General features: G+C 44.8%; 1 protein-coding gene across 2 annotated transcripts in view; it reads left to right on the forward strand.

Moving 5' to 3' along the window:
- The window catches only part of DOCK5 (dedicator of cytokinesis 5), a 188526-nt gene that overhangs the window by 128485 nt on the left and 32085 nt on the right, over positions 1–27956 (forward strand). For both annotated transcript variants that reach the window (XM_089692497.1, XM_089692498.1), the window contains 12 exons: positions 720–809; positions 1760–1860; positions 4022–4156; positions 5669–5780; positions 5891–5961; positions 11606–11712; positions 17963–18099; positions 21504–21599; positions 21913–22011; positions 22092–22186; positions 24777–24855; positions 26473–26573. In XM_089692497.1, the coding sequence (XP_089548623.1) occupies positions 720–809; positions 1760–1860; positions 4022–4156; positions 5669–5780; positions 5891–5961; positions 11606–11712; positions 17963–18099; positions 21504–21599; positions 21913–22011; positions 22092–22186; positions 24777–24855; positions 26473–26573 (1223 nt within the window). The remainder of the gene's footprint in view (positions 1–719; positions 810–1759; positions 1861–4021; positions 4157–5668; positions 5781–5890; positions 5962–11605; positions 11713–17962; positions 18100–21503; positions 21600–21912; positions 22012–22091; positions 22187–24776; positions 24856–26472; positions 26574–27956) is intronic.

The following is a 27956-nucleotide window of genomic DNA, read 5'->3' on the forward strand; positions in this document are numbered from 1 at the left end:
ATTGCAAACATGCACTGGTAAATTTGTGAATTTTGATTTGCTATCCACCTGAACTGATCTGGTTGTTGACTACGAATGTGCTATCTTTTTTTTTTTTTTCTTCAAAATAAATATTTAACAAATAACACAGTATTGCCAGAGCCCTATGGGTTTTTTTTTTAAAGAAACAGTATAACAGAAACTGTTTACTTTCAGACTCTCTCCCTGATTAAAACCTCCAAAATAACCTACATGGAAGGGGAGAGAGGGGGAGACGTCTCTGCTTTAATTCATTCACTTATGTGTATACACTTTACCTTCAGCTGTTCATCTCTGTGTGCAGGCTTTTTTTTTTTTTTTTTTTTTACAAAAAAACAGAGTCAGGAAACCTGTCTGCCTCCTGGCTTCCTTTCCATGATTGAACCCTAATATGAAGCACTCTGTAGATAGCAAAAGCTATGAAGGAGTCACTACTCTGACTCATTCAGTTGGATCTTGAGCTACTGACCTCTGTTAACTGACATTTTTCATCAAAGCACATAAAGACTACTCTGCAAACCTGAAAATTAAGCTCATCGCCCCAGCTACTGTCTGAAAATTAAATACAATATATTGTGATCTCCATGCATGATTCAGATGTACCCCCCAAACATTCCTGTCAGTTTAATGTGTTTGCTCTGTTTTTCCTCTAAACACACTTAAGCTGCCTCTTAATTTAGCTCTCTCTCTGGTCTCCCCAGTTTCTACAAGACACATTGGATGCTCTGTTCAACATCATGATGGAGAACCCAGACAAGGAGAGCTGCGATGTGCTTGTGTTTGATGCACTGGTGAGATGAATGACCGGGGGTTATAACAAATGGTCATACAGTATATCTGCATTGTGTTTTATAGGCACTATACCTTTGCCCCTAAATTTCACATATTACTTTATACACACAGTGCATGCCTATACTGACCATGCATAATGTTATGCCTGGGCAGCTACGTCATGGAACTAATTTTATGTTCTAGTTCTTTTGTGTGACACAATAATACAACCTGTTTTAAAGCGGACTTCCAGTTGAAAAAAAAAAATAAAAGTCAGCAGCTACAAAAACTGTAGCTGCTGACTATTGAAATACAGCCACTTACCTGTCCCTCGGTCCAGCAGTGTCCTTACCACCGCTGGTTTCACCGGCTGTCTTCTCTCCCCGGCACTGGCATCTTCAGTGTGGGCACCTGGCTGTGACAGCTTGCGGCTTCACAGCCGGGTGCCCACTGCGCATATGCGAGAAGTGCTACGCGTAGTGAATGTAGTTTTTTAGGACCTGTCATGTGTCCCAGAAGACTACGGGGAGGGGGACAACATCTGCTTCCGATTACCTAGGCGATTGCGGGTACCTGTCAAATTTGGGTACCCCCTCCCCCCGCTCCCCAAAGATGCCAATCATTAATGGGGAGCGGGGGACAAAGGCTTAAAGCGGAACTTTCCCTTTTGGGTGGAGCTCCGCTTTTATATTCTGTTTTCTAAGCTGTTAAAAGTATTCATGAACATGTGAACAGCCCACTTACTTATAAAGGGCAAGATTGTTATGCACATAAAAACTTTTCAGCTATAGCAAGGAAAATGCATCGCAATCAGTAAGCTCTGAGCTGTCACATGCAGTTCTAAGTCAGGAATATTGTGCTGCGTTTCTTTATAATAGCAATCTTTCTGTCCACTGATGTTATGTTCATTTTCCCTTATACAGTTCTGTGTTGTAGATGTTTTTATTTCTCATTCTCCCATATTTTTTAGGTTTTCATTATTTCTCTGATCGCAGATATTAAGTTTCAGCACTTTAATCCGGTCCTGGAGACCTATATCACGAAGCACTTCAGTACAACACTGGCCTATGAGTGAGTAATGGATCTTTTTGTTTAATGTGGGTGTGCTTGTCACCTTATGGCTTACTTTGTTCCAAGGATAAGTAGTGACCTGCAACAAGCCAACCTCTCCTTCTTTTGCCATAACAATGCTTATTGTCTAATTGTATAAACCACTGAGACTAAGGCAGCCCATAGATGAATATTTTTTTTTTTTTTTCATTCAACCAGCTGGTTACATGAAAAAAACTGCCCCGATTTCCCCATCCACACATTCGATGTGGGTGAGGGAAACACTCCTGCTGAGCTATTGTGTTCTGACAGTGGGGAGACTTCCCCACCACCAGAATATACTAATGAGCACTGCCAGTTATAGCCAACAGCTCTGATCGTGCAGAAAGTTTCCAATAGGCTGGTTGCACAGGAGTCAATCAGTATATCGATGATGACTTCTATACAACCAGCCTGCCCATACATAGCTTGAAATGTGGCCGGTCCCTGCTGAACCATCTATATTTCGATCCATGTATCGCTGATTTAAAAAGCAGCAGTATGGCCTTACTGCAGTCATACGACTGCTTTAAAAAAAAAAAAAAGACATTTTTAAAGCACAGCTCTGTACTTTACAAATGTGTCCTTCCACAAAGCACGCTGCTGTAGGCTCTGTTTTGTAAATGGAGTGGTTGAGGTGGGGGTGCTGAGGTCGGGTGCTGCGGTCTATTAGACCTGCAGCTGAGGTCGGGTGCTGAGGTCTATTAGACCTGCAGCACTTGCATCAAAGCAGATTCTGAGTACTACAGTATATGAGCTGTACTTTTCCCAGCATGTAGAAGAGCAGAGCTGGCAGTTGTAGATTAAAGTCAACAGGTCAAGAGGATTCATTTTTGCCAAATGAATGTATGACAACTGTAAAACTGGTGAGTTTTTGTGCCCAGCATTGGGCTTTAACCACTTACCTACCGGCACTTATACCCCCTTTACCAGGCCAATTTTCAGCTTTCAGCGCTGTCGCACTTTGACAATTGCGCGGTCATGCAAGATTGTACCCATATGAAATTTTTATCATTTTTTTTCCACAAATAGAGCTTTCTTTTGGTGGTATACTTGTCGCTGGGTGGTTTACTTTTTGCGCTATAAACAAAAAAAGTGAAAAAATTAAAAAAAAAAAAAGTTTCTTTGTTTCTATTATAAAATTTTGCAAACAGGTAATTTTTCTCCTTCACTGATATGCGTTGATGAGGCGGCACTGATGGGCACTGATAGGCGGCACTGATAGGTGGCACTGATGATGGGTACTGATAGACAGCACTGATAGGTGGCACTGACTGGCATCACTGCTGGGCACTGACTGGCGGCACTGCTAGGTATTGACTGGCGCAACTGCTGGGCACTGACTGGCACAAACGCTGGGCACTGACTGGTGGCACTGACTGGCAGCACTGCTGGGCTGCTCTGGTGGGCACAGGTGGGTGGCTCGGGTGGGCACAGGTGGGTGGGCACAGGGGGGTGGCACTGGTGGGCACAGGTAGGTGGCACTTCTGGATGGCACTGCTGGGCACGTGTGTGGCACTACTGGGTGGCACAGGTGGTTGCACTGCTGGGTGGCACAGGTGGCTGCACTGCTGGGCACAGGTGGCTGCACTGCTGTGCAGAAGTGGGCGGAACTGGTGGGTGGCACTGCTGGGTACCAATCATCAGGGCACTGATCATCAGTGCCCTGATGATCGGTGTCGATCCCTGCTCTAACAACTGCCGGTTCTCGGCAGTACTTTCCTCATGATCTGACAACGCGAGGAAAGTGCAGCCGAGAACCGGCAATTGCATTTCCCTGTGATCAGTGTGTCATTGGACATGGCTGATCATGTGGTAAAAGGCCGATGTGATTGTTTTTTTTCCGTAGGACACAACGATCATGGAAATCGCCGGGGGCGCGCAGGAGAGCACTTTCCAGGAGGACGTCATATGACGCCCTTCCAGAACTGGCCTGCCGCAGTGTAGCCATCATTGGGCTGTCTGTGGTCGGCAACTGGTTAAAGAACAATAGGCTGTAGAGGCCATGCTGCTTATTATGACTTGATTCTGAAATTGCTAGTTGGCTGGCTCTCTGGCTTCAGTTTTTTTCTGAGTGTCTGGCAGCCTTTAGTAGATAAAATCTGTCCTGTAGGTTTACTGAGCACTTGTCTCCTGTCTGCAGGAAGCTGATTAAGGTTCTTACATGGTATGTGAGTAGTGCGGACGACCCGTGTCGCAGAGAGATGCTCTTTTCCTCTCTTAAAGCCATAAAGTATCTTTTCCGGTTTATAGTCCAGTCCAGGGTACTCTACCTCAGGTAAGGCTTTCCATGATAGCATGTCATTTGTATTTTGCAAAAAACTATGCTTGAAGGGTAACTGCGGCTAAGTTAACATTTTTAAAGCCACATTTACTCTGAAAGGTGATCGCACATTGGTACTGACTATAGAGCATGGGCCCCCCTTTATAATGGTATATATCAGTGTTTCTCAACATTTTTTCAGTCACGGCACCCTTGAAAATTATTTTCATTCTCAAAGCATCCGAGTTAAGTCTTGGTTCACATTACTGCATGTCGGGGAATGCCCACAAAATCTTGTGGGTTCCCGACACACACACAAAACATGCTGCTCTTTGGCAGATGCACAGGGGTGTCATTAATTCTTAATGGTACCCCCATGCATTAGCAAACGCAGTACTATTTTGGTGTAGCGTGATTTAAAAAAAAAAAAAAAGGGCCAGACTAGGGCCAGTTCACACCAGAACGCGGTGTGGGAAAGGCACGCTCTGTGTGACTTGCGATCTGCATGCAGGTGCCAATGCATTGTTAATGGCACTCCAAACGCAGATCACAAATGCAGTGTGTTTGACGGTACCAAATGATGGTACCACAGTACATGTGGTGCATTTTTTAAAAGTAGTGCATGCATTATCTCTGCATTCCAGTGCAATTTGCAGCCCATTCAAATGTATAGGCTGCAAAATCACAGTGCACATTTCCCTCTTTTCTAACCTCTGCACCCCAATCCCACTCTGCTCATTTTTTGGACCTCAATCCCTCTTCTAATCTCTGCACTCCAGAACTGTTCTCACATTTGCAACTCAACCCCCTGCTCTGCTCACCTCAGTACCCCAAACCCCCTCCCTGCTAACGTCTGTACCCCAAACCCCCTTCCTGCACACTTTTGTACCCCAACCCCCCTCTCTGCTCACCTCTATACCCCAAATCCCCATATCTGCTCACCTCTGCACCCCAAAACCCTCTCTCTGCTCTCCTCTACACCCCAAAACCGTCTCTTTGCACTCCTCTACACCCCAAACCCCCTATCTGCTCACCTATGTACCCCACTCTCTCTGCTGACCTTTGCATTCCAACGCCCACCTTCCTTTTTGCTTCCCTCTGCATCCTGATTTCCTAATACCATAGCTTAAGGGTAGGGTCATTTTTCCATTAGAATCCACACGTGGGCGGTGTTGGTTGGGTACTCTCCTGTAGGGGGAGACAGAGAGCTCAGGACTCAGCCTCCTCCCCCTACCACTGCTCTTCACTGCACTGCACTGCACTGATTGAGCTTCCCACTGTGCTGTTGTTTGGCGGAGAGGGAGTTTGATTGGATCTGATATCCTTTTTCATCCAGGATGCTGTGGCACCCCGGTTGAGAAAGGAAACACATAAGGTGATCAGTGGGCAAAATATATAATTAAACAGCATGGAATGTGACCATGTTTTCTCAATAACACCTGGGTTCATCTGTGGTTGTTTTGGGTTACTGCAGTTGTTAACTTTTCCCCTATTACACCAAATAAACCCAACAATCCATGATTACAGGTTTTATGGTCAGGGCGAGGGGAACGACCAGTTCAATGACTCCATACGCCAGCTCTTCCTGTCCTTTAATGAGCTGATGGACCGGCCATTGGAGGAAGCTGTGAAGATTAAGGTGTGTTACCAGTAAAAGGCCTAGGTAGGCCATATTGTCACAAACAGATATCACAATCCTCTTTCTGTAGAATGGTTGGTGTAGTACAATCATTGTGTGTTCTGTTACAGGCAGCAGCCCTGAAATATCTTCCAGGAATTGTTAATCACTTGAAGGTCGCCTTTGATCCTGTGGAACTGAGGTAAGTAAAACAAATACATAATCGCAGCCTGCTTTGTTGCACAGTTATGATATGAAAAGGTGCCGTCTCTTCGTGATATGTCTTACTGCAGAGGATGGATGAAGAAGGTAACACTAACCCAAAGATTAAATAAAAATGTTGGCTGAAGTGTGTTGCTTAGTAAGGTTTGCTGTTCTGTAACAATCTATAATAGCCTATAATGTTAGTGTATGCACTCTCCAGCGCCTCAGGATATGCACAGCCAAAAGGGAAGCCAAGGGTACCAGGACAGCGACAACCAAAGGAAATGCTCCAGGGGTGCAGCCCTCCTCAGACGGGGAAATCAGCCACTGGATAGAGAGAAAACAGGTGTCGCACACACCTAGTGCATTATCCAAGGTTTATTGTAGGAGTGAAAGAATAATAAAAACATACAGACGAAGCATGCATCTAAAAAGCATAGAAAAATGACAATGGCCACAACGGCAGGCAAGGTGTTCTCACTGTCATTGTGGTCAAATGGCTGACCCATTTCGGGGACAAATCCCTTTCCTCAGAGCTGATGACCAACCTGTATGGAGGTCAAGTAGTATATAACCAGGGCTAGATGCCTTGGGAGCAAAGCTCCACCTCCTCTACTTGTTATAAGATGAGGGGTTGGAGGGGGTTATTTAAAGTGCAATCTTTTGTAGTTTTTATAAACGCATATACATACATATATACACATGCATATACACATATACAAAGATATATACATGCACTAAGAGACAAAGCAAATAAAAAATTATTAAAAATACATGAATATAGCACCTGCAAATGTAGATAAATAAAAATAATTTTTTTTAAATAAAATATATAAAAAATATAAAAATAATCATAGTAGTAACACTGGCAATGATGATAAAAAATAATAATATTAGTAAACATCATAAAAATAAAAATAATAAGACTATTGGATAGTAGATGATTATCCGTTCAAAGTAATGAGTGTGGCTGTAGACCATATATATCTATTCAAACGTGAAGCGCTGAGCAAACTGTCGGCGCTGTGTGAGTGCTGTGTAGTGATATTGGACTGCTGTTGGAGAAAAAAAAAAAAGTGGGAACATTAGAAGACATGAAATAAAGAGTGTGTGTATGTGTAAATGAATGACCTTTAGGAGGCAATGGTTAAGTGAATGGATGAGACATATGAATATGGTGTAGATACCTCTGATGCAGATGTATGATGAATGGAAAGTAGGAGCCTTGCTGTTGATGCCTGAGTGGGATGGTGTGGGAGTGTGCGTTTATACCTGTGGGGAAATGGCTGCTGGAATGCAAACCACAAGACAGGAAGTAAACTCCGGATGACTCATGTCTGGTATCCCTGGAACAAAACATGAACAGGTGCAGTGACTGCAAGGCTCCTCCCAGGGGGGAAAAAGGGAACGGAGTCAGCATAGCCATGTGGAGGATGACTGGAGGGGGTGAATGTGGTGTTGTGGTGATAATGGCACGGATGGCCTCGGGAACACAGGGACTGAACTGAAGAGTGATAGGAGGCAGATAATGAGTGTGACAGAAGCGAAGGGGGGGGAGACAGAGACCTGTTGTGTGATGTGTACTGGAAATGCAGCTGATAGTAGTGACAGAGCTGGCCAGAGGGTGGGGGGTAGGAGGGGAAAGAGGAGGCAGATGTGATGAATGTTCTATAATGGAAATGAACCTATGAAAGTGGCAGACTTAGGGGGCAAGAAAAAGAAGGGGGGGAAGGGAACCAAGAGGGCAGATATGTTTGTAATGAATAATGAAAATGTAATGATCAACATGTCAGAACTGAGGGGGGGGGAGGAGGGAAGGGGGATACAGACATGTGGTGAGTATTGTATGATGTATGGAGTGTGACAAAAATAGGGGGGGGGGGAAGAATGAGAGAATATGAAACTAATGAATAATAAGTCTGAGAAGAGGGAAGAAGAGACAAAAAAAAAAAAATATACACCCTCTGATGCGGGTGTATATTAAAAATATGTGATACACTGGTGTAATTGTATTGGTTTAATTGATCGCAGGGAATCTGTGTATATATATATATATATATATATATATATATATATATATATATAAATAATCCAAGTTCACACCGCACATGATGGAGCTGAACATGATAATGAAGACTATTAATAAAACAATGAGAGCAATCGTGCAATAAAACCATATAAACCCTTGTGGCCAGGGGCGGATGGACCACCTGAGGATCTGGAGCCAGCAGGGGCCCCATGAGATGCCCCCGGAGCCTCCCCATGGGCCCTCCCGAGTGTGGGCAAGGACACAGGTGCCCAAAGACCCCCCACTGACCAGGGGTCCCACGAGCCAACAGTCCGCCCCTACTTTTGGCCATGATAGCAGGAGAATGACATCTCTAGGGACTAAAACGGTGATATGCCTAATGTATTGACCACAAAGAAAGTGACTTACCGTATTTTCCGACGTATAAGACAACTTTTCAACACAAGAAAAACTTCTGAAAAGTCGGGGGTCGTCTTATACGCCGGTATACGGCGAGCCGGTGTCAGGGCGGCACTTTTTCGAGGGGCGGTGCGGTGCCGCCCCCCCCTCCTCCTTCAACGGACACTAAGTACAGGGGTGGGCAGAGGGGCTGCTGTACCTTACCTGGCTCCGGATCCGGTCCAGGAAGCGCAGCTGCTCCTTCTTTCAGTACGGCCGCTCGGCTCCGCCTCCTCACCGGTGATTGGGCGCCAGCACTGGAAAGGCACACAGGCGACCAATCACCGGCCAGGATGCGGAGCTGAGCGGCCCCGCGAAAATCTGAAAGATGGAGCAGCCGCTGCTCTTCCCCACTGACACTAACAATGGGGCACTATTCCTCCTCCACACTGACACCAACGATGAGGCACTGTTCCTCCCCCACTGACACCAACGATGGGGTACTATTCCTCCTCCCCACTGACACCAACGATGGGGCACTATTCCTCCTCCCCACTGACACCAACGATGGGGCACTATTCCTCCTCCCCACTGACACCAATGATGGGGCACTATTCTCCCCACTGATACCAATGCTGGGGCACTATTCCTTCCACTGATACCAATGATGGGGCACTATTCCTCCCACTGACACCAATGATGGGGCGCAATTCCTGCCACTGATACCAATGCTGGGGCACTATTCCTTCTACTGATACCAATGATGGGGTGCTATTCCTCCCACTGACACCAATGATGGGGCACTATTCCTCCCACTGACACCAATGATGGGGCACTATTCCTCCCACTGACACCAATGATGGGACACTATTCCTTCCACTGACACCAATGATGGGGTGCTATTCCTCCCACTGATACCAATGATGGAGCACTATTCCTCCCACTGACACTAATGGGGCACTATTCCTCCCACTGACACCAATGATGGGGCACGATTCCTCCCACTGATACCAATGATGGAGCACTATTCCTCCCACTGATACCAATGATGGAGCACTATTCCTCCCACTGATACCAATGATGGAGCACTATTCCTCCCACTGATACCAATGATGGAGCACTATTCCTCCCACTGATACCAATGATGGGACACTATTCCTCCCACTGACTAATGATGGGGCACTATTCCTCCCACTGACACTAATGATGGGACACTATTCCTCACACACTGACACTAATGATGGGGCACCATCATTGGTGTCAGTGGATGAAATAGTGCCCCATCATTGGTGTCAGTGGGAGGAGTAGTGCCTCATCATTGGTGTCAGTGGGAGGAATAGTGTCCCATCATTGGAATACCATACTGAAATAGCATACCATATTGAAATCAAATCTGATGTTTTTTCATTTTTATTTGGTGTGCGTTGGAAGAGGGGTAGTCTTATACGGCGAGTATAGCTCAAACCCTATATTTTAACAGGAAAAGTAGGGGGTCATCTTATACGCCGGAAAATACGGTATCTTAAAGATATCCCATCACCCAGATGGGCATATATATAAAAAAAAAAAAAAAAAGGGGGAGTGAGTCAAGGGGGATAAATATTTAAAAACTAGATGAGAGATTGGATGTCCAACCCCTCATTTAGCCCTCTGGGTGATAGTGTGCCCAAGCGGTGGATACTCTAAAATGCTTACTGTAGGGGCTTGTTCATATTTGAGACAGGCCTTGCTGCCACTCTGAATCTCTTTTCAGAGGTGCTTGGCTTCTGCAGGCAGAGTATCTCCTCCTCGTCACCTGATTTCATCCAGAAAGTGTTGCACCATAGTGTTGCAATTGTATGTAATGCACTCATTTGTGGCACATTCCCACAGACTAGACTTGCAGCTCAAAGCAACATGCTGTATAATTTTTTGCAGCGACCACAGCATGTGTGTAATCCTCCAGTTGTATGTTGCATGGTGTTCAGGTGGATGGTAGAGGAGCAATAAAACCTTGGCTCACCTACCTAGTTTTACCGCACTCTGGTCACAGGCAAGTCTAAGCTGATGTGTTTTTTGTTACAATTATGTGTACATATACATGCTGGAGCATGGCAAATTTCACTAGCTACCATACGTTTTGCAGCAGAAACTAGAAACAAGGTCTCATGTACTGCCACCATTTTTCTTTCTGCTGCTGTTTCTTATTTCAGCAGCTTTTGGTAAGCAAAATCATTGGCACCCATCTCACTATAAGCTTCAATAACTTGATCTATTGACACACACAGCGTGGCTTGGCCCTACTTCCCCACTCTCTGCTCACAAGATTTGATTGACAGCAGCAGGAGCCAATGGCTCCCGCTTCTGCCTCTGTTAGCAAAGAGAGAGGAGCAATGCAGATAGGCACAGCACCAGATTGAGATCAGGCTCAGGTAAGTATACCGGGGGGTGCGCTTGTGATACAAGTACTGGGACATTTTTTGCCTTAATGAAGGAATGCATTAAGGTAAAAAATATCCAGACCTTAGAACCACTTTAAAGCTCCCAAGGCACAGTAGACTGCTTAAAAACTTTAAAACTGTAGGTTGTGGTCATATAGTGTTTAGCCACAGTAAAATCTAAATATCATTAGTTTTAATTTTGCCTGCTACAATGTGTCAAGTCCTTGAGTGAAAGAATGTCACCAGCACACCACTGATCTCCAAAATGGGCCAAAGCTTTAATCCGCAATCACATCCTTGCAGCAGAAGCAACGTTTTGTAGCCTCACTTGACCCTTCATCAGGCATGTGACAATGCGAGGCTCCAAAACGTTGCTTCTGCTGTAATGATGCGAACGCTGATTAAAGCTTTGGACCCATTTTGGAGATTAGCGGTGTGCCGAGACATTCTTTTACTCAGATTGTCTTCAGTTCCAGCCGATAGTCGCTGGAGCCATTTCTATAGGAATGTGTGTGTTGGGAATAATATGCTGAAACCCTTGTTAAGGACAGTCATATACAGGCTAGAATTTATAAGGGATAATGTAATTTCCATTATCACTTGTGTGAATATGTAGAAAAACCTCAGCAATCAACAACAGATTATTCCTTTTTACTAGAGAGTTAACTAGTTGTGCTATCTGTAAGGGTAAAAATTTGCAGTGGTTCCTGCGAGCGCACATTGTGGCAAACAAGGGAAGGTCTTCCATTGGTATTGTTTCTGGCTTTACTTTTACACAAAATATAACATTTTCACTTGATGCTGTTCTTTTTCAGTGTCCTGTTTGCCAAGTTCATGCAGAGTGTTCCACCAGACCAACTGGTTCATCAGACACTGGCCTGCATGTGCAAAGTGGTAGAGAGCGACCTCTTTCTACAACAAGGTGAGGACTATATTTGCCATGCAAGAAGCAGGAACATTATTAAAAATTGGTTTCTTTAGAATAAACTAACCTCGATATTATCACGAATTGTAGATTGGACATATAGTTCACAAGGGAAGTGTTGGGTAGATATGGAAGGGACTTTAAGTGAGGCACAATTGGAGAAGATTATTTGGATACCACATAAGTTTCATATATTAGATGTGAACACTAGTTCGTTGACAAGGAAAGTTTTAAGAGTCTGGGATATACCGTATTTTTCGCTCCATAAGACGCACTTTTTTCCCCCACAAAAAAGGGGGGAAAGTGTCAGTGCTACTTATGGAGCGAATATGGAGCATCCGGTCCAGTATTTCCACCGCCACCGTGTCAGAATACTGGGCCGGCCGCTCAGCTCTGCAGTGGGATCTTACCTGTTCCTCTATCCAGCGGCGCGCTGTCTTCCCAGCTTCTGTAGTGTGCGTGACAGCCGGGTCCCAAGTGCGCATGCGCAAGAAGGGGTGCTCTTTGTGAATGGTAAGGCGGTACCTGGGACACATGACAGATCCCAGAAGCCGCCGGACCAATCACAAAGCGCAGCGCTTCTCGCTCATGCGCACTGGGCATGCGGCTGTCCGCCGAGCGCCCACACTACAGAAGCCGGGAAGACAGCGCACAGCTGGATAGAGGAACAGGTAAGATCAAAGAACAACTCCGCGGAAGTAAGAGCGGGTACCTGTCAAATTCAGGTACCCGCTCCCCCTCCCTCCCCAAAGGTCAGCAGTCATCTCCTGTACTGTCCGCAGTCTCTGGTCATCTCCTCTACTATGTCCGCAGTCTCTGGTCATCTCCTGTACTGTGTCTGCAGTCTCTGGTCATCTCCTGTACTGTGTCTGCAGTCTCTGGTCATCTCCTGTACTATGTCTGCAGTCTCTGGTCATCTCCTGTACTATGTCCGCAGTCTCTGGTCATCTCCTGTACTGTGTCTGCAGTCTCTGGTCATCTCCTGTACTGTCCACAGTCTCTGGTCATCCCTGTACTGTTCGCAGTCTCTGTTCATCTCCTCTACTATGTCCACAGTCTCTGGTCATCTCATGTACTATGTCTGCAGTCCATTAGTTCAGTGCGTCTTATGATCAGGTGCGTCTTACGGAGCGAAAAATACAGTAATATACAAGCAAAAGGGATGGAAATATAATTTAATATTGACTCCCTTGGTGGGAACAGAGTATTTCCCTCCAGGGAAGGATAATATTTCCGGGAAGTGGATTAAAATTAAATGCATGTTTGAAGGATATATTGTTTAAAGGGAAACTGCACACTTTTCAAGATTTAAAGAAGAAAAAAGATTTATTTTTCACATTAGATGAGTGGCGTTATCAATTAGGTAATTTTGTTTCAATGCTTCTACAACCACTGAGGACATCGGAGGATCTGTACTCTTTTGAAATATTGTTGAATGTAAATATAGTACAAAAACAAGTTACCTGTAGGATTTATAAGATCCTTGTGGATATGGAAGGAGTTGATCCTTCCCTGTTCTTGGTGAAATGGGAAAAGGAGCTTGGAACAGAAGTGAATGAGCAACAAAAGAATAGAATACTTAAATTAAAACATAAGGTGAGGAATATGAGCACAGTTGAAATCAATTACAAGTGTTTGGCGAGATGGCACAGAAACAGCAATTAGATGTTTCACCTCTGTGCTGGAGAGGTTGTGGGATTAAAGGAACAATGGCACATATATGGTGGGAATGTCCTAAAATACAGGAGTATTGGAAGGAAATAATCCAACATATCCAGGAGATATCTGGGATCACCGTACAGAAAGACCACTGGGTGTTTATTTTACCATTTTGACCCTTCAGTGACATTTAGTCAGTGCAGCTAAGGGCCTGATTCCCAAGTTTTGGCAGGTCCAAGAGCCCCCAAGAATAGATTGGATAATTACAGTGGAAAATATACATAGCATGGAGGAGTTATATCATATGGAGGAGGATAAAATGGAAAAATTTAGGAAAACGTGGAGTAGTTGGTCAGATTTTTAAACATCTAAAAGATACTCAGAATTAGTTGGAGTTTAAGGTGAAAGGTGTAGTTTTAGAGTAAGATGGAATATTTGAAAGAGAGAGTGGAGATACGAGGGAAGGGACATAGATATAGACAGAAAAACATGGGAGGATTAGAAATTAAGAAAGAGGATATGGACAGAGGTAATTGGATGGGGAGAGGGCGGGAGAATGGGCGAGGTAGGGGGTAAGGAAATGCAAAAAGGGAATTGGTGTTCTTTGTGAATTGTATGAGTATAAAGTTGTTCGGTTTTTTACTGAAACATTTAATTAAAAACATAATAAAAACAAAATAACCCTTTAAATGTATGTAAAGGCATTCTTTTTTTTTTTACATTTTGGATAAAGTTTGGAGGTGTTAGGCCCTCTTTACACCTAAGCATATCAGAATCGCGGGCTGAATTGTGCGATTCCAGAATTGCAGCAAAACATGTGACACACTTGCAGTGCCATTATTTCCTAATGGCACCCCAAAAGTGGTGCAATTTTGCTGCATGACAAAACCAGGAAAAAATCGTGGTTAAACGAGCCTAGCTCACTGTCAAAATTTGATACATCAGCTTCTTTGGTGTGACAAAAGCGCATAGGGCAGTGCATTCAAGTGAATAGTCTGCCCAATGAGTATCATGCAGAAATGCATGTAAATCTTGCAAAAAAAACCAAAAACATCTGTGGGAACTTGCATTCCTGCAATGCAAAGTGTGGAAGGGACCTTAGACCTTTTATTAAGTTTATATTACTGCCTCTGTCCCCACTGGGGAGATCCACCCCTCTATTTCTGCTGTATACTGGACCACTTTATTTTTAAAAAATAAATTGTGGTTTGCGTATGGACTTTACGTTTACTTATTCAAGTATCAAAAGGATGGGGCTGACAGGAGCCCAGCTTGGAGATCGACACCCACTGCATGATAACAGCCAGGAGGTTGAGCTAAGCTCACTTGTTTGGTGAGACCCTTCTATTTGTCTTTGTGACCATTATCACTTAGACCAGCGGTTCTCAACCTGGGGGTCGCGACCCCTTTGGGGGTCGAACGACCATTTCACAGGGGTCGCCTAAGACCATCGGAAAACATATTTCCGATGGTCTTAGGAACCGAGACACCGCTCCTGTCTCCGGCGATGTGTGGGCGGGATGATATGCTGCCCCTGTCACCGCCTCCTCGCCGCTGATTGGCCACCGGAACTGTAGCTCAGGAGAGGCACACAGGCGGCCAATCACCGGCGAGGAGGTGGAGCTTGGAGAGGAGGAGCCGAGCGGCAGCGCGCGTAGATCAAAGAAGATCGAGGGAGCTGCAGGAGCGAGTGAAGAGAGAGGCCAGAGATGGAAGACAGCTGACAGGTAAGTGCAAATTTTGCTGCTGCAGCCAGGTATGCAGGCTGTAGATGGGAGAGGGAGAGAGCGAGCCCAGGCTGGAGCAGGAGTCAGCAAGGTAAGTATCATTGGTGTCAGTGGGAGGGATAGTGCCCCATCATTTGTGTCACTAATACCAACGATGGGGCACTATTCCTCCCCCCACTGACACCAACGATGGGGCACTATTCCTCCCCCCCACTGACACCAACGGTGGGGCACTATTCCTCCCCCCCACTGACACCAACGATGGGGCACTATTCCTCCCCCCACTGACGCCAACGATGGGGCACTATTCCTCCCCCCACTGACGCCAACGATGGGGCACTATTCCTCCCCCCACTGACGCCAACGATGGGGCACTATTCCTCCCCCCACTGACGCCAACGATGGGGCACTATTCCTCCCCCCACTGACGCCAACGATGGGGCACTATTCCTCCCCCCACTGACGCCAACGATGGGGCACTATTCCTCCCCCCACTGACGCCAACGATGGGGCACTATTCCTCCCCCCACTGACGCCAACGATGGGGCACTATTCCTCCCCCCACTGACGCCAACGATGGGGCACTATTCCTCCCCCCACTGACGCCAACGATGGGGCACTATTCCTCCCCCCACTGACGCCAACGATGGGGCACTATTCCTCCCCCCACTGACGCCAACGATGGGGCACTATTCCTCCCCCCACTGACGCCAACGATGGGGCACTATTCCTCCCCCCACTGACGCCAACGATGGGGCACTATTCCTCCCCCCACTGACGCCAACGATGGGGCACTATTCCTCCCCCCACTGACGCCAACGATGGGGCACTATTCCTCCCCCCACTGACGCCAACGATGGGGCACTATTCCTCCCCCCACTGACGGCAACGATGGGGCACTATTCCTCCCCCCACTGACGCCAACGATGGGGCACTATTCCTCCCCCCACTGACGCCAACGATGGGGCACTATTCCTCCCCCCACTGACGCCAACGATGGGGCACTATTCCTCCCCCCACTGACGCCAACGATGGGGCACTATTCCTCCCCCCACTGACGCCAACGATGGGGCACTATTCCTCCCCCCACTGACGCCAACGATGGGGCGCTATTCCTCCCCCCACTGACGCCAACGATGGGGCGCTATTCCTCCCCCCACTGACGCCAACGATGGGGCGCTATTCCTCCCCCCACTGACGCCAACGATGGGGCGCTATTCCTCCCCCCACTGACGCCAACGATGGGGCGCTATTCCTCCCCCCACTGACGCCAACGATGGGGCGCTATTCCTCCCCCCACTGACGCCAACGATGGGGCGCTATTCCTCCCCCCACTGACGCCAACGATGGGGCGCTATTCCTCCCCCCACTGACGCCAACGATGGGGCGCTATTCCTCCCCCCACTGACGCCAACGATGGGGCGCTATTCCTCCCCCCACTGACGCCAACGATGGGGCGCTATTCCTCCCCCCACTGACGCCAACGATGGGGCGCTATTCCTCCCCCCACTGACGCCAACGATGGGGCGCTATTCCTCCCCCCACTGACGCCAACGATGGGGCGCTATTCCTCCCCCCACTGACGCCAACGATGGGGCGCTATTCCTCCCCCCACTGACGCCAACGATGGGGCGCTATTCCTCCCCCCACTGACGCCAACGATGGGGCGCTATTCCTCCCCCCACTGACGCCAACGATGGGGCGCTATTCCTCCCCCCACTGACGCCAACGATGGGGCGCTATTCCTCCCCCCACTGACGCCACCGATGGGGCGCTATTCCTCCCCCCACTGACGCCACCGATGGGGCGCTATTCCTCCCCCCACTGACGCCACCGATGGGGCGCTATTCCTCCCCCCACTGACGCCACCGATGGGGCGCTATTCCTCCCCCCACTGACGCCACCGATGGGGCGCTATTCCTCCCCCCACTGACGCCACCGATGGGGCGCTATTCCTCCCCCCACTGACGCCCACGATGGGGCGCTAGTCCTCCCACTGCAAAATTACAGTTATGAAGTAGCAACGAAAATAATTATATGGTTGGGGGTCACCACAACATGAGGAACTGTATTAAGGGGTCGCGGCATTAGAAAGGTTGAGAACCACTGACTTAGACAGATAGTGAGGTTAAATCAAATAATTCTCATTGCAAGTGGTGAGAAAAAATACTTTACTGGGAACACCTGTTCCTATAATGGAAATTCTGTTTATTTTGGAAATATTTTTTTGTCACTTCCTGTTGCAACTCCTAGACTTGACTTCCCCATTGGGATGCAGATAGCAAAAAATAACGTGCCATGGATTTTAAAGCAATTGTAAAGGCTCGTCTTTTATTTTTTAGAAATAAACATGTCATACTTACCTGCTCTGTGCAATGGTTTTGCATAGAGGAGCCCTGATCCTCCTCTTCTTGGGTCCCCTGCTGGTGCTCTTGGCTCCATCCCCTTGATGAGTGCCCCTAGAGTAAGCCACATGCTCTGGGGCACTCGTGCATGCTTGCTCTGAGCTGACTCTACAAGACAAATGGAGCGCACCCCCTGCTCCCTCCTCACTGGCTGTGATTGACAGCAGTGGGAGCCAATGGCTGCTGTGTCTCAGTGAGTGAGGAGAGGGGGAGCCTTTGCTCTCATGCAGATCACTGGATCAAGATGGGGCTCAGGTAAGTATTTAGAGGGGCTGCTGGGGGCTGCTACTAACAGAACTGTTTTTATCTTTGTGCCGGGAATGCATTCAAGTAAAAAATATTTAGCCTTTACAACCACTTTAACCTTCCTTATTCTATCTTAAACAACAAAAATATGTTTTGGCTTTACATACCCTAAAAAATCTAGTTGACACCAGTAAAAATACTTTCTTTCAGAGTGCAGAGATGTCATTTTGCCTCTTCTCATTGACCAATTAAGTGGACAACTAGATGACAATTCCAACAAACCTGACCATGAAGCCAGTGGGCAGCTGTTGAGCAATATATTGGAAGCTCTTCAGAATAAGGAGTCGGTGAGTAAGAAAGGGGCTTTGCATTATTTAATTTGTATTTATGGTTTAACAGTTTACTACCAAACCTGTTGAATCAAGAAATCGCTTAAACAGAAGCTGTCTGACAAAGTGAAGCACACTAAAAGATCTCGAAAAACAACACATTCAAAAGCAACAAACTCAAGAACAGATGAGAAACAAAATAATTGACCTGTATCAGTCTGGAATGGGTTACAAAGCCATTTGTAAGGCTTTGGGACTCCGGCACACCACGGTGAGAGCCATCATCCACAAATGGAGAAAACTTGGGCAGTGGTGAACCTTCCCAGGAGTGGCCGGCCTACCAAAATTACTCCTAAAAGCACAAGGATGACTCATCCAGGAAGTCATAAGGCTACTTTCAAACTGATCTGTGGAAAAAACGCTGTGTTTTTACCACGTTTGCGGTGCATTTTTTACATGACCTATGACTCAAAATCGCACCAAAAATGTAACGTGCGTTGATGCATTTTTGCAGCTTTTTCCATTGGTTTCAATGGGGAGGTGCGTTTTGGTGGCAGTTTTTTTTTTACCGCACCCAAAATGCAGCAAGTAGGATTTTAAAAAATGCACCAGACTCGCAGCGGCAAAGTGTGAAGAGTTCCATAGGAATACACACATGTTTGTTCTGTTTATTTAAACACAAAAGCATAAGAAAAAGTGTGAAAGCAGCCTAAAACCCATCAGGGGGTTTAGGGAGCAATTGCATGTTCTCCCTGTGCCTGCGTGGGTTTCCTCCAGGTACTCCGATTTCCTCCCACTCTCCAAAGACATGCTGATAGGTTAATTGGATCCTGTCTAAATTGGCTCTAGTATGTGTATGTATGAATGTGAGTTAGGGATTTTAGATTGTACGCTCCTTGAGGGTTAGGGACTGATGTGCATGTCCAATGTATATGTAAAGTGCTGCGTAAATTGACGGCACTATATAAGTACCTGTCATAATAATTACTTTTTCACATAGGGTCAGGCAGGTTTGGACAGCTTTTTCCCCTTAATAAATGAAATCATCATTTAAAAACTGCATGTATTTACTCTGGTTAAAATTTGTTTGATTATCTGAATCATTTAGATGTAATAAATATGTAAACAAACATAATCAGGAAGGGGCCAAATACTTTTTCACAGCACTGTTATTGCCATTTGTAGTTTTTAATAGTACCCCCTATTCCTCCTGAAGAAGCAGGGTTACCTGTGAAACACGTCAAGGTACGCAGCCCGTGATGGAAGCCTCCCCTTCAAGCACAGAACTGGTCCAGAGTTCTCCTTTGTGGTCTCAATCACTGTTTGGTGTTTAGATGTGTTAAAGGGAGGCATTGTTGTTGTTCTTGCATCAGGAATAGTTATTGTAGCATTTTATTATTATTGACATTTTTACATGCTTCCATGTATGTGTTACTGAATTAAATATGGCTATTTGTAGATTAATCACTAAAGAAAGGTCTCAGCGGCATATTGCAATTACTTTGTATTTGTCTTAATAGTTTAGAATGGAAATCCTCCTAGGTTTTTATTTGGTTAGTAGAAAGAAGTTTTCATTAGCTCTTTCTAGTAGAAGAAATGAAAGAGGGCCTTTGGCCTTGTTTACACTGGGTGTACATAATAGTATGCCAGCAGAGGGCTGTTTACCTGCACAGATGTCACATGCCACTGCATCCCAATTGAAAGCAATGGGACTACTCGTGCGGGGATGAATGGAATACCTGTGCATCCTTGTGAGAGTACACATAGCCCTGTACAGGCATGCGGTTATGTATGCTGTGTGTGAATGAGGCCTGTGGCTGTACTTTAGGTTAAATCAAAGACGAATTCTCCTTGCGCTCTAGGACTCAGGTGGCGAATAGATGGAACCAGGCCTGGATAAATCGTCCACCAATGCATAAAGGGCTGTGCGGCTCCAAAACAAGGCTGGGGAAGCCCTACCAATACTGGAGAATGAAATGAAAACGAGAAGCGCATCAACCTTGCGCATTACCTCAGTAACCAAAATGTATTAATTGTAAAAAATATACTCACAAACAGCGAATGAAATCAGGCATGTAAGTCCTCACAGGGACTTGAAGATAGCGTGAATCCCATCAAGGGATTCAGAACTCTGATGAAGAAGGGACTCCCTTCGAAACGCGTCAGTAATACTGAACACCCATTCTCTTGATGGGATTCATGCTATCTTCAAGTCCCTGTGAGGACTTACATGCCTGATTTCATTTGCTGTTTGTGAGTATATTTTTACAATTAATAAATTTTGGTTACTGAGGTAATGCGCAAGGTTGGTGCGCTTCTTGTTTTCATTTCATTCTGCTGTACTTTAGGTTACCCATTAAATTTTGCCTTAATTTGAAGAGACCTGTTACTGGCTGAAGGCGGAATACTGCTACAGGTGTACATGCAGTCAGATGTGCCTACTCCTACTTGCTATGGCCTCCCAAACCCATGTGTCATGGCCAAGTCTCAGGATGATCTCACAGACAACCTGTGTCTCTTCTTTATAGTGCTGATGCTTGTCCGCCTTCTTCCTTCCTCCTGCACATTCCTGTGGATCAGTGAAGCTGGTGGAGCAGTAAACAAATGTGTAGGGGTGGGGGTACGCAACAAGCTCCAGTGCTCTCTGAAAGATTTGGAAATTTACCTATCAACGGCCTAAGGTTTGGCCATGACAGCAAGGTTTGGGAGGCTTCTACAGGTATGTGAAAATGTATATTATATAGGGTGTACTTGTTGGAGCCCAACCTCTGTAGCTGTAAGATAAAGGTGCCAGATGGATATCAGGGATGGATGGGAGCAGTAACACTTAGGCAGCTCTTCTTAGAGTGGAAGCAAGGCTCTAATGCAGTAACAAGAAAAAGAGAGGAAGGCGCCTCTAAGTGCAATATTGCCAATTTATTAAGTAAACAATGGAGAATGTGCACTTACAAGATAAACAATTAAAAAGACTCATCGTGTGGTGATTAGATCCAGGTGGGACATCCAGCTGTCCAGCAGCAAACTATGTCTATAGGATCAGGAAGTAGAGTCCAGGCTGTGCCTGTGCATCAAAAATGATGCTTGGAGAGCAGAGTCAGATGTGGCAGGTGAAGGGGGCGGTAATGCATTTCGGGGCATGCTCAATAGGCTCTTTCTTCAGCCTACGTTTACTTAATAAATTGGCAATACTGAACTTAGAGGCGCCTTCCTCTCTTTTTCTTGTTTCTAGAGGTATGTGCACCACTAGATACCTTCATTCACTTAGAATTTGCCCTTTTTCCCCTCCATGACAGTCTCTTTAATAAAAGCCAAAACGTTTAGCCTTTTATTTGAATCATGGATATTGAGTGGAATAGATGTATCTGAATTGTTCGTGAAGTCTATGCAGTTGTCTGGTTGACTTATATTTGATGTCCACACAGGGCGACACGACACACCACATCCAGCTCATCATGGAGCGTTTGCTGAGAAGGATAAACCGAACGGTCATTGGAATGAGTCGACACTCACCACACATAGTAAGAAGCCTTGGCAGTACAAAGAACATTAATGACTATTTCTTGAAGGTGTTAGAAAGTGTGTCTTTAATGCTATACAGAAGAAGTGTACTGTATGTATTGTTCAGAGGAGTCAGTCAGGTTTTTCTTTTTCATTGTGTAAGTATCCTTAGAAAAATAACTAGAAGCTACTTGACTTGTGTTGCATTCCAGCCACTTTTATTGCAAAACTCTCATTTACAAGGCCTGATGTCCATCGAAGCAGAATAAAGTGACAGTGTGTGAAGATACTGGCAGGTGCAGAAATGACCGTGTCTTTATATTATTCCCCCAGGGTCGTTTTGTAGCATGCATGACTGCTGTCCTCAGACAGATGGAGGATTACCACTATGATCATTACATCAGCACATTCAAGACTCGACAAGACATCATAGTAAGTCTGCATCACCATCAGCTGCTTGTTCTTTATCTGCCATTAAAAAAGAGTATAGAATATCTTTCTCCCTTGTACAGGATTTCCTGATGGAAACCTTCATCATGTTCAAGGACCTAATTGGAAAACGGGTATTCCCAAGAGATTGGATGCTGATGACAATGACACAAAACAAGTGGGTGACTACTATGTCTTCATTCTTACTCCTCTTAAGGTGGTCATACCCAGATTATCTGACTGCACAATCTGACAGTCAAATGTACATGTATTTTCAAGGTTCAGGTTCAATCTGTAAGATCTAAAGATTCAGTATCTGAAGGGGAGCTTATGCATGGGGGACAATAGTGATGCAATCACATAGAGCAGTGGTTCTTAACCTTCCTAATGCCTTGACCCTTTAATACAGATCCTCATGTTGTGGTGACCCCCAACCATAAAATTATTTACCCAGTAATTATAATTCATGAGTGTCGTTTTACCTCCAATACTGCTGCTTTTAGCAGAGTAGGTGCTTTCAACACAGCAGCTGCTTTCTACACAGTAGCTGCTCTTTACACATCGGAAATATGTGTTTTCTGATGGTCTTAGGGGACCCCTTTGAATGGGTCGTTCGACCCCCAAAGGGGTCGCGACCCACAGGTTGAGAACCACTGGCATAGAGTAAGAGACATCATATAATATCATCTACTACCCCAGACATGAGAAAACTTGAGAATGAGCTTCCCATACATGGATTATGCTAACTAAAGATGAGCAGATAGACAAGGAGACAAGTGCCTGTTGTCTGTAGCTGACCTGCATTCGACTGTATCAGTTTATATACTGAGCCTTATTCAGTGAAAGGCACAGACTTGTAATATAAGAGGCTACTTAAAGCGGTAGTAAACCGCAACCTTTTCTTACAAAAAAAAAAGAAAAAAAAACCTGCAAGAAAATGGCGTAATTTACTAGTATGCATCGCATACCTGCACATTATTTGAAACGTACCCTAAAACAAAGCCCTCCAGTGGCGCACTGTCCCCGCTCATAGGGCTTCCATCGTCATCAATCTGTCTTCCAGGTTCACGGGTTTTGGAGGTTTGAATGGCTGTGCCGCGATGACGCAACTCCCGCTCGTGCACACGGGAGTCTCTTTTTACGGCACACAGCTCTTAAAATTGCTCATGCTCGTGGAATGGCATGAAACTGCGGTACTTAAAAATCTCCATGGGTGATGCTTTCAAAATTTCTACAGGTTACCAGTGTAAAGTTACAAAGGAGGTTTGGTGCTATAATTATTGCTCTTGCTCCGATGTTCGTGGCAATACCTCACGTGTGTGGTTACATATGTGGGCATTCACCACTACGTGGGGGGACGGGGGCACTTTAAACTTTAAAACAAAAATGTTTTTAATGTTTTGTTTTTTTTGCACTGTATCTTTAACCACTTCCAGTCTAGACACTTGTACCCCCTTCCTGTCCAGGCCAATTTTCAGCTTTCAGTGCTATCACACTTTGAATGACAATTGCGAGGTCATGCAACACTGTACCCATATGAATTCTTTTAGCATTTTTTTGAGACCGATAAATCTTTATTTTTCTGGTATTTATCCACCACTGGGATTTTTATTTTTTTTTGGCCAAAATTTATTCCATTACCTTTTTAGTAAAAAAAATATAACCCAAATTAGTTTATAACCAAAAACTATCATTTTTAAACCTTTTTTTTTAAATATTTGTTTGTTTTTTTAACATACTGTCACCCTAGCAGTACAGTGTACCATGGTGACACTGTACTACTTGTGGGCGGTGATGAAGATTTTTTTTTTTTTTTTTTACACGGATTGCCTTTACACCCATAAAGGCTGTAAAAGCAATCATTTCTCCTTCTCTCTAGCTGCATTCTTGCAGCCATTGAGAACTACTGTTGTGAATAGCCTTGTACTATGTGACCTCTGTGATCATTCACGGATTTCACACGTAGTAAGCAATGATGTCAGAAGTGACATCTTGCTTACTACTCTGCATGTGATCACTGATTGGCCAATCAGTGATCACATGATCGGGACCCCGCCCGACGATCGGTATTCCACTGTGTCCAGACACAGCGGGCACCGGATCGCGGTGCAGTGCGCTCCCAGGGAGTGTGCACATGCAGGGTGCAGGGAGGCCGTTTATAAATGGCCATCTGACCCTGCACTGCCACCGTCCGGCCGTTTATATACATGGGCCAGATGGGAAGTGGTTAATAAAACTGTAATCACTTTTATTCTTATCACAAGAAATACATGCATCCCTTGTGATAGAAATAATTAGTGGCAGGTCCTCTTTATGGAGAGATATGGGGTCGATAAGACCCCACATCTCTTCTCTGCAATGTAAAGCATTGGATCAAAAAAAAGCATTGATCTAGTGCTTTAAAAAAGCCGTAACGGGAAGTGACATCACTCCAGTCCTCCAAGGGCATAGAGATGAGTGGCAGGCATCTTTCCTTCACTCACCTCTATGCCCAACGCCGGGATTGATGGTTTCTCAGGTAAGGCTGAGAACTACCCAGCGGCTGGGCGGGCAAGCGGTGGTGAGGGGCGGGTTTTTTTCAGCACCTGTACCAATGCTTTTTTTCATTTCGGCCAACAGCCGAAAGGGGTGTTTTCGGGCGAAGCGTTTCAGCCACCAAAATTTCGGTGCATTCCTACTTTTTATAGGCTTACCTGTAGGTACAAGTGAAAAAACTGACTTTACTACCACTTTAACAATTACCGTCTTTCATGTATTTCACTTTTCAGAGTGTTTCTTCGTGCCATGAATAGGTTCTCCACTGTTCTCAATAAATTCTTCCTTGATCAGGCCAACTTTGAACTACAGGTGAGAGTATGGGCAAGGTAATACAATGCAAAATGATACTATTGCCAGACTTGTTGTGTCTGTTAGCATATGGGCTTACTGGGAACCAAATAAAATAAAGAACTGAAGGACAGCTAAATGTAAAAAGTTTTATGTGCATATAAATCACAATTATTCTTGTTAAAATGTAGAATTTTAAAGCTAGATTACAAAAAATAAAATTTTTTTAAAAAAAGCTACAGGAGGCTGCATGAGCACAATGGTTATGTTGCCCATAACCAATAAGATTTTTTGCTTAATGTTTTCATAAACTGAAGGGTGAAGTCTGATTGGTTGATGTCTGCAGCAACATTTTGTGTTCACCAATACCAGGCATATGGATGTGTCCTCCTGAGAGCTGAACAGCAATTTGTTTTTTTTTCTTGCAAATGACTGAGAAGTGCACACTGCAGGCAGCTTTATCTTTGGAGAAGCAATTTCTGCAGAAATTATCAATACCATGAACATAAAAATGGTTTGCATTTGAAATTTGGGGACTATCATATCAGTTCTACATGTACCTAGCAATCCCTAAATGATTCCAAACTACCACATGGTAGGCTTCTACTGGAGATGCTTGTGCATTGGCTTACCTTAGCCGAGTGTGTTCTTAAATGTAAATATCAACTAGTTTCATTAGCCAAGAGCTTGGCCATACCCCTTAAATTCTCTGTTAGCTCATTGCTATAATGGAGGGCATCCATAGCCAAGAGTAGGGTAGAGGGGACGTGAGGGCTGGGGCCACAGTCCCAACCTGACTTTCAACAATTTTAAGATTAATACATGCAGGCCACTTAACATCTTCTTTGCCCCTCTCTGTTGTTTCTGCACTTCCTGGCCAGTCCTCTTACCTAATGACTGTTGGATTGCACCATTCATATCAGATTGCCCTTAAATGTCTGTGGACAGCTTTACCCACAGTACCAGAATAGAGTTTTTTGCATTAGTGAGCAGACCTGCTAAAGTGCCACTAGATATGTGAGTGTTCAGAAGAATGGGCATACTGTGAAAAGACTGTAGCATAATAGTGTGTTTTCTTAGTACCCAAATGGTTGCATCTATCTACCCTACAGACCAATGCCAGATTTATTTTAAGGATCAATACCCTCCTGAGGGGAAAACCTAGATGCATTTACACCTATTATTTGGTCAGCTGAAGGATCTGTTCCAATTGTACTTGGGTATTATTTTTCCAATTTCTACCCTTTCACGTAACTTATGAAGGCTAAGTCCACCTTTTACAGAAAAATAATGGCACATATAATTGAAAATAAAATAAATTAAAAAAAACGGGCATTTATTGCTTTGCATTGCACCCACAATCAGTGGGTCATGGGAGCAATACCAGACTCCTGCAGACTCTTCCTTCAACTATGTCTCTGCACCTTGGAGGAAGTGTGAATGGGCTATGAGTACATTGATCCTCCATTTGCACTACATGTTACATATTACACCCTTAATAATATGGGGCAAAAGGTGGCGTTAGCCTTTAAACTTACATAAACTGTGAATGTGGCAGCTAGTCCAATGTCACCAATATAAAGTAATATCTAAAAGGTGTCCTGCAGGCAGTTTTTTAACATTGTTTTTCTCTCCCAGCTCTGGAATAACTTCTTCCACCTGGCTGTGTCGCTTTTAACCCACGAATCTCTGCAGCTGCATACATTTTCCCCAGAGAAACGGCACAAAATTCTGTGCAAGTAAGAGTTCATACGTGTATATGTTTGTCTGTGTGCTATTCAGAGAAATGTCCTTGTACTCAGGTTTTCTTGTCCATTTGTGTATAAGTATCTTTTTTTTTTTTTATTAAGCTGTACATACATGGGCAGACTGGGTTGTCTGTATGACTAGATCCTGATCTTACACAGACCATATCTGAGCAATCCAGCCATTTGGAAATCCTGCCAAATTTCCAGATCATTGGAGGAGCCGAGTAGAAGTTGCATAATCATCACCTACCATTCCAAATGCATAAATTACGTCTGTTTAATATCCGAATACTATTAAAAAGAAAAATTATTATAGGAGTTCTAATATTACCTTTCTTTGCCAACAATCAGTCTATGTATGGCTAGGTTTTCCCCTGCTAACGTCTGCGTGATAAATATCCTGTGACTGTTCACGGCTTATATCTAAAGCCAACACTTTTTGTTTACTTTGGATAGAGGACTGGGGAAGATTTTCCCAAGTGCTTGTAACATAAATTCACATATATATGGAGATCCAGGGGATGGCAGTATAAATACTAAATATAAATGGGAGGTCCAACTGACTATACTGTCCGGAAGGACACTCCAAGTCAGGTGATAGGTAGGGGTACAGGTACAATACTGTGCAAAAGTTATTGACAGGTGTGGAGAGAAACTGTAAAGTAAGAATGCTTTCAAAGATATATATTTTAAGTGTATATTTTTATTAATTTACAAAATGCAAAGTGAGCGAACAGAGGAAAAATCTAAATCAAATCAATATTTGGTGTAACTGCGCTTTGGCTGCAAACCAGTATCAATTAAATTCATCAAGCTTTTTTGAAGAACCGCAAAGAAAAAGACAATTCAGAGGACCATAGGCGCAATGGTTGGCCAAGGACACTTCATGCAGCAAATGAAAGATACATCACGCTTCCTTCCCTTTGACATCTGAAGATGTCCAGCAGTGCCACCAGCACAGATCTGGCAGAAACCAGAAGGACCCAAGTACAACCATCTACTGTCTGCAGAAGTCTGACCAGAAGTGGTCTTCGTGGAAAAGTTGCAGCCAAAAAGCCATCTCTTTGATGCAGAAACAAGGCTAAATGACTCAACTATGCACAAAAACATGGGAACTGGGGTGCAGAAAAATGGAAGCAGGTGCTCTGGACTTATGAGTGTCTGCAGTAAACAGTAAAGCATGGTGGAGGTTCCTTGCAGGTTGGGGCTGCATTTCTGCAAATGTAGTTGGAGATTTAGGCCAGGATCAATGGTGTCCTCAATGCTGAATAATACAGGCAAAGACTTATCCATCATGCCATACCATCAGGGAGGCATGTGATTGGTCCCGGATTTATTCTTCAGAAGAATAGAACCCAAATCATACAGCCAATG

The sequence above is a fragment of the Staurois parvus genome, unplaced genomic scaffold (assembly GCF_062004578.1).
Source record: "Staurois parvus isolate SC_StPar_1 unplaced genomic scaffold, SC_StPar_1.0 ptg000586l, whole genome shotgun sequence".
Lineage (NCBI taxonomy): Eukaryota > Metazoa > Chordata > Amphibia > Anura > Ranidae > Staurois > Staurois parvus.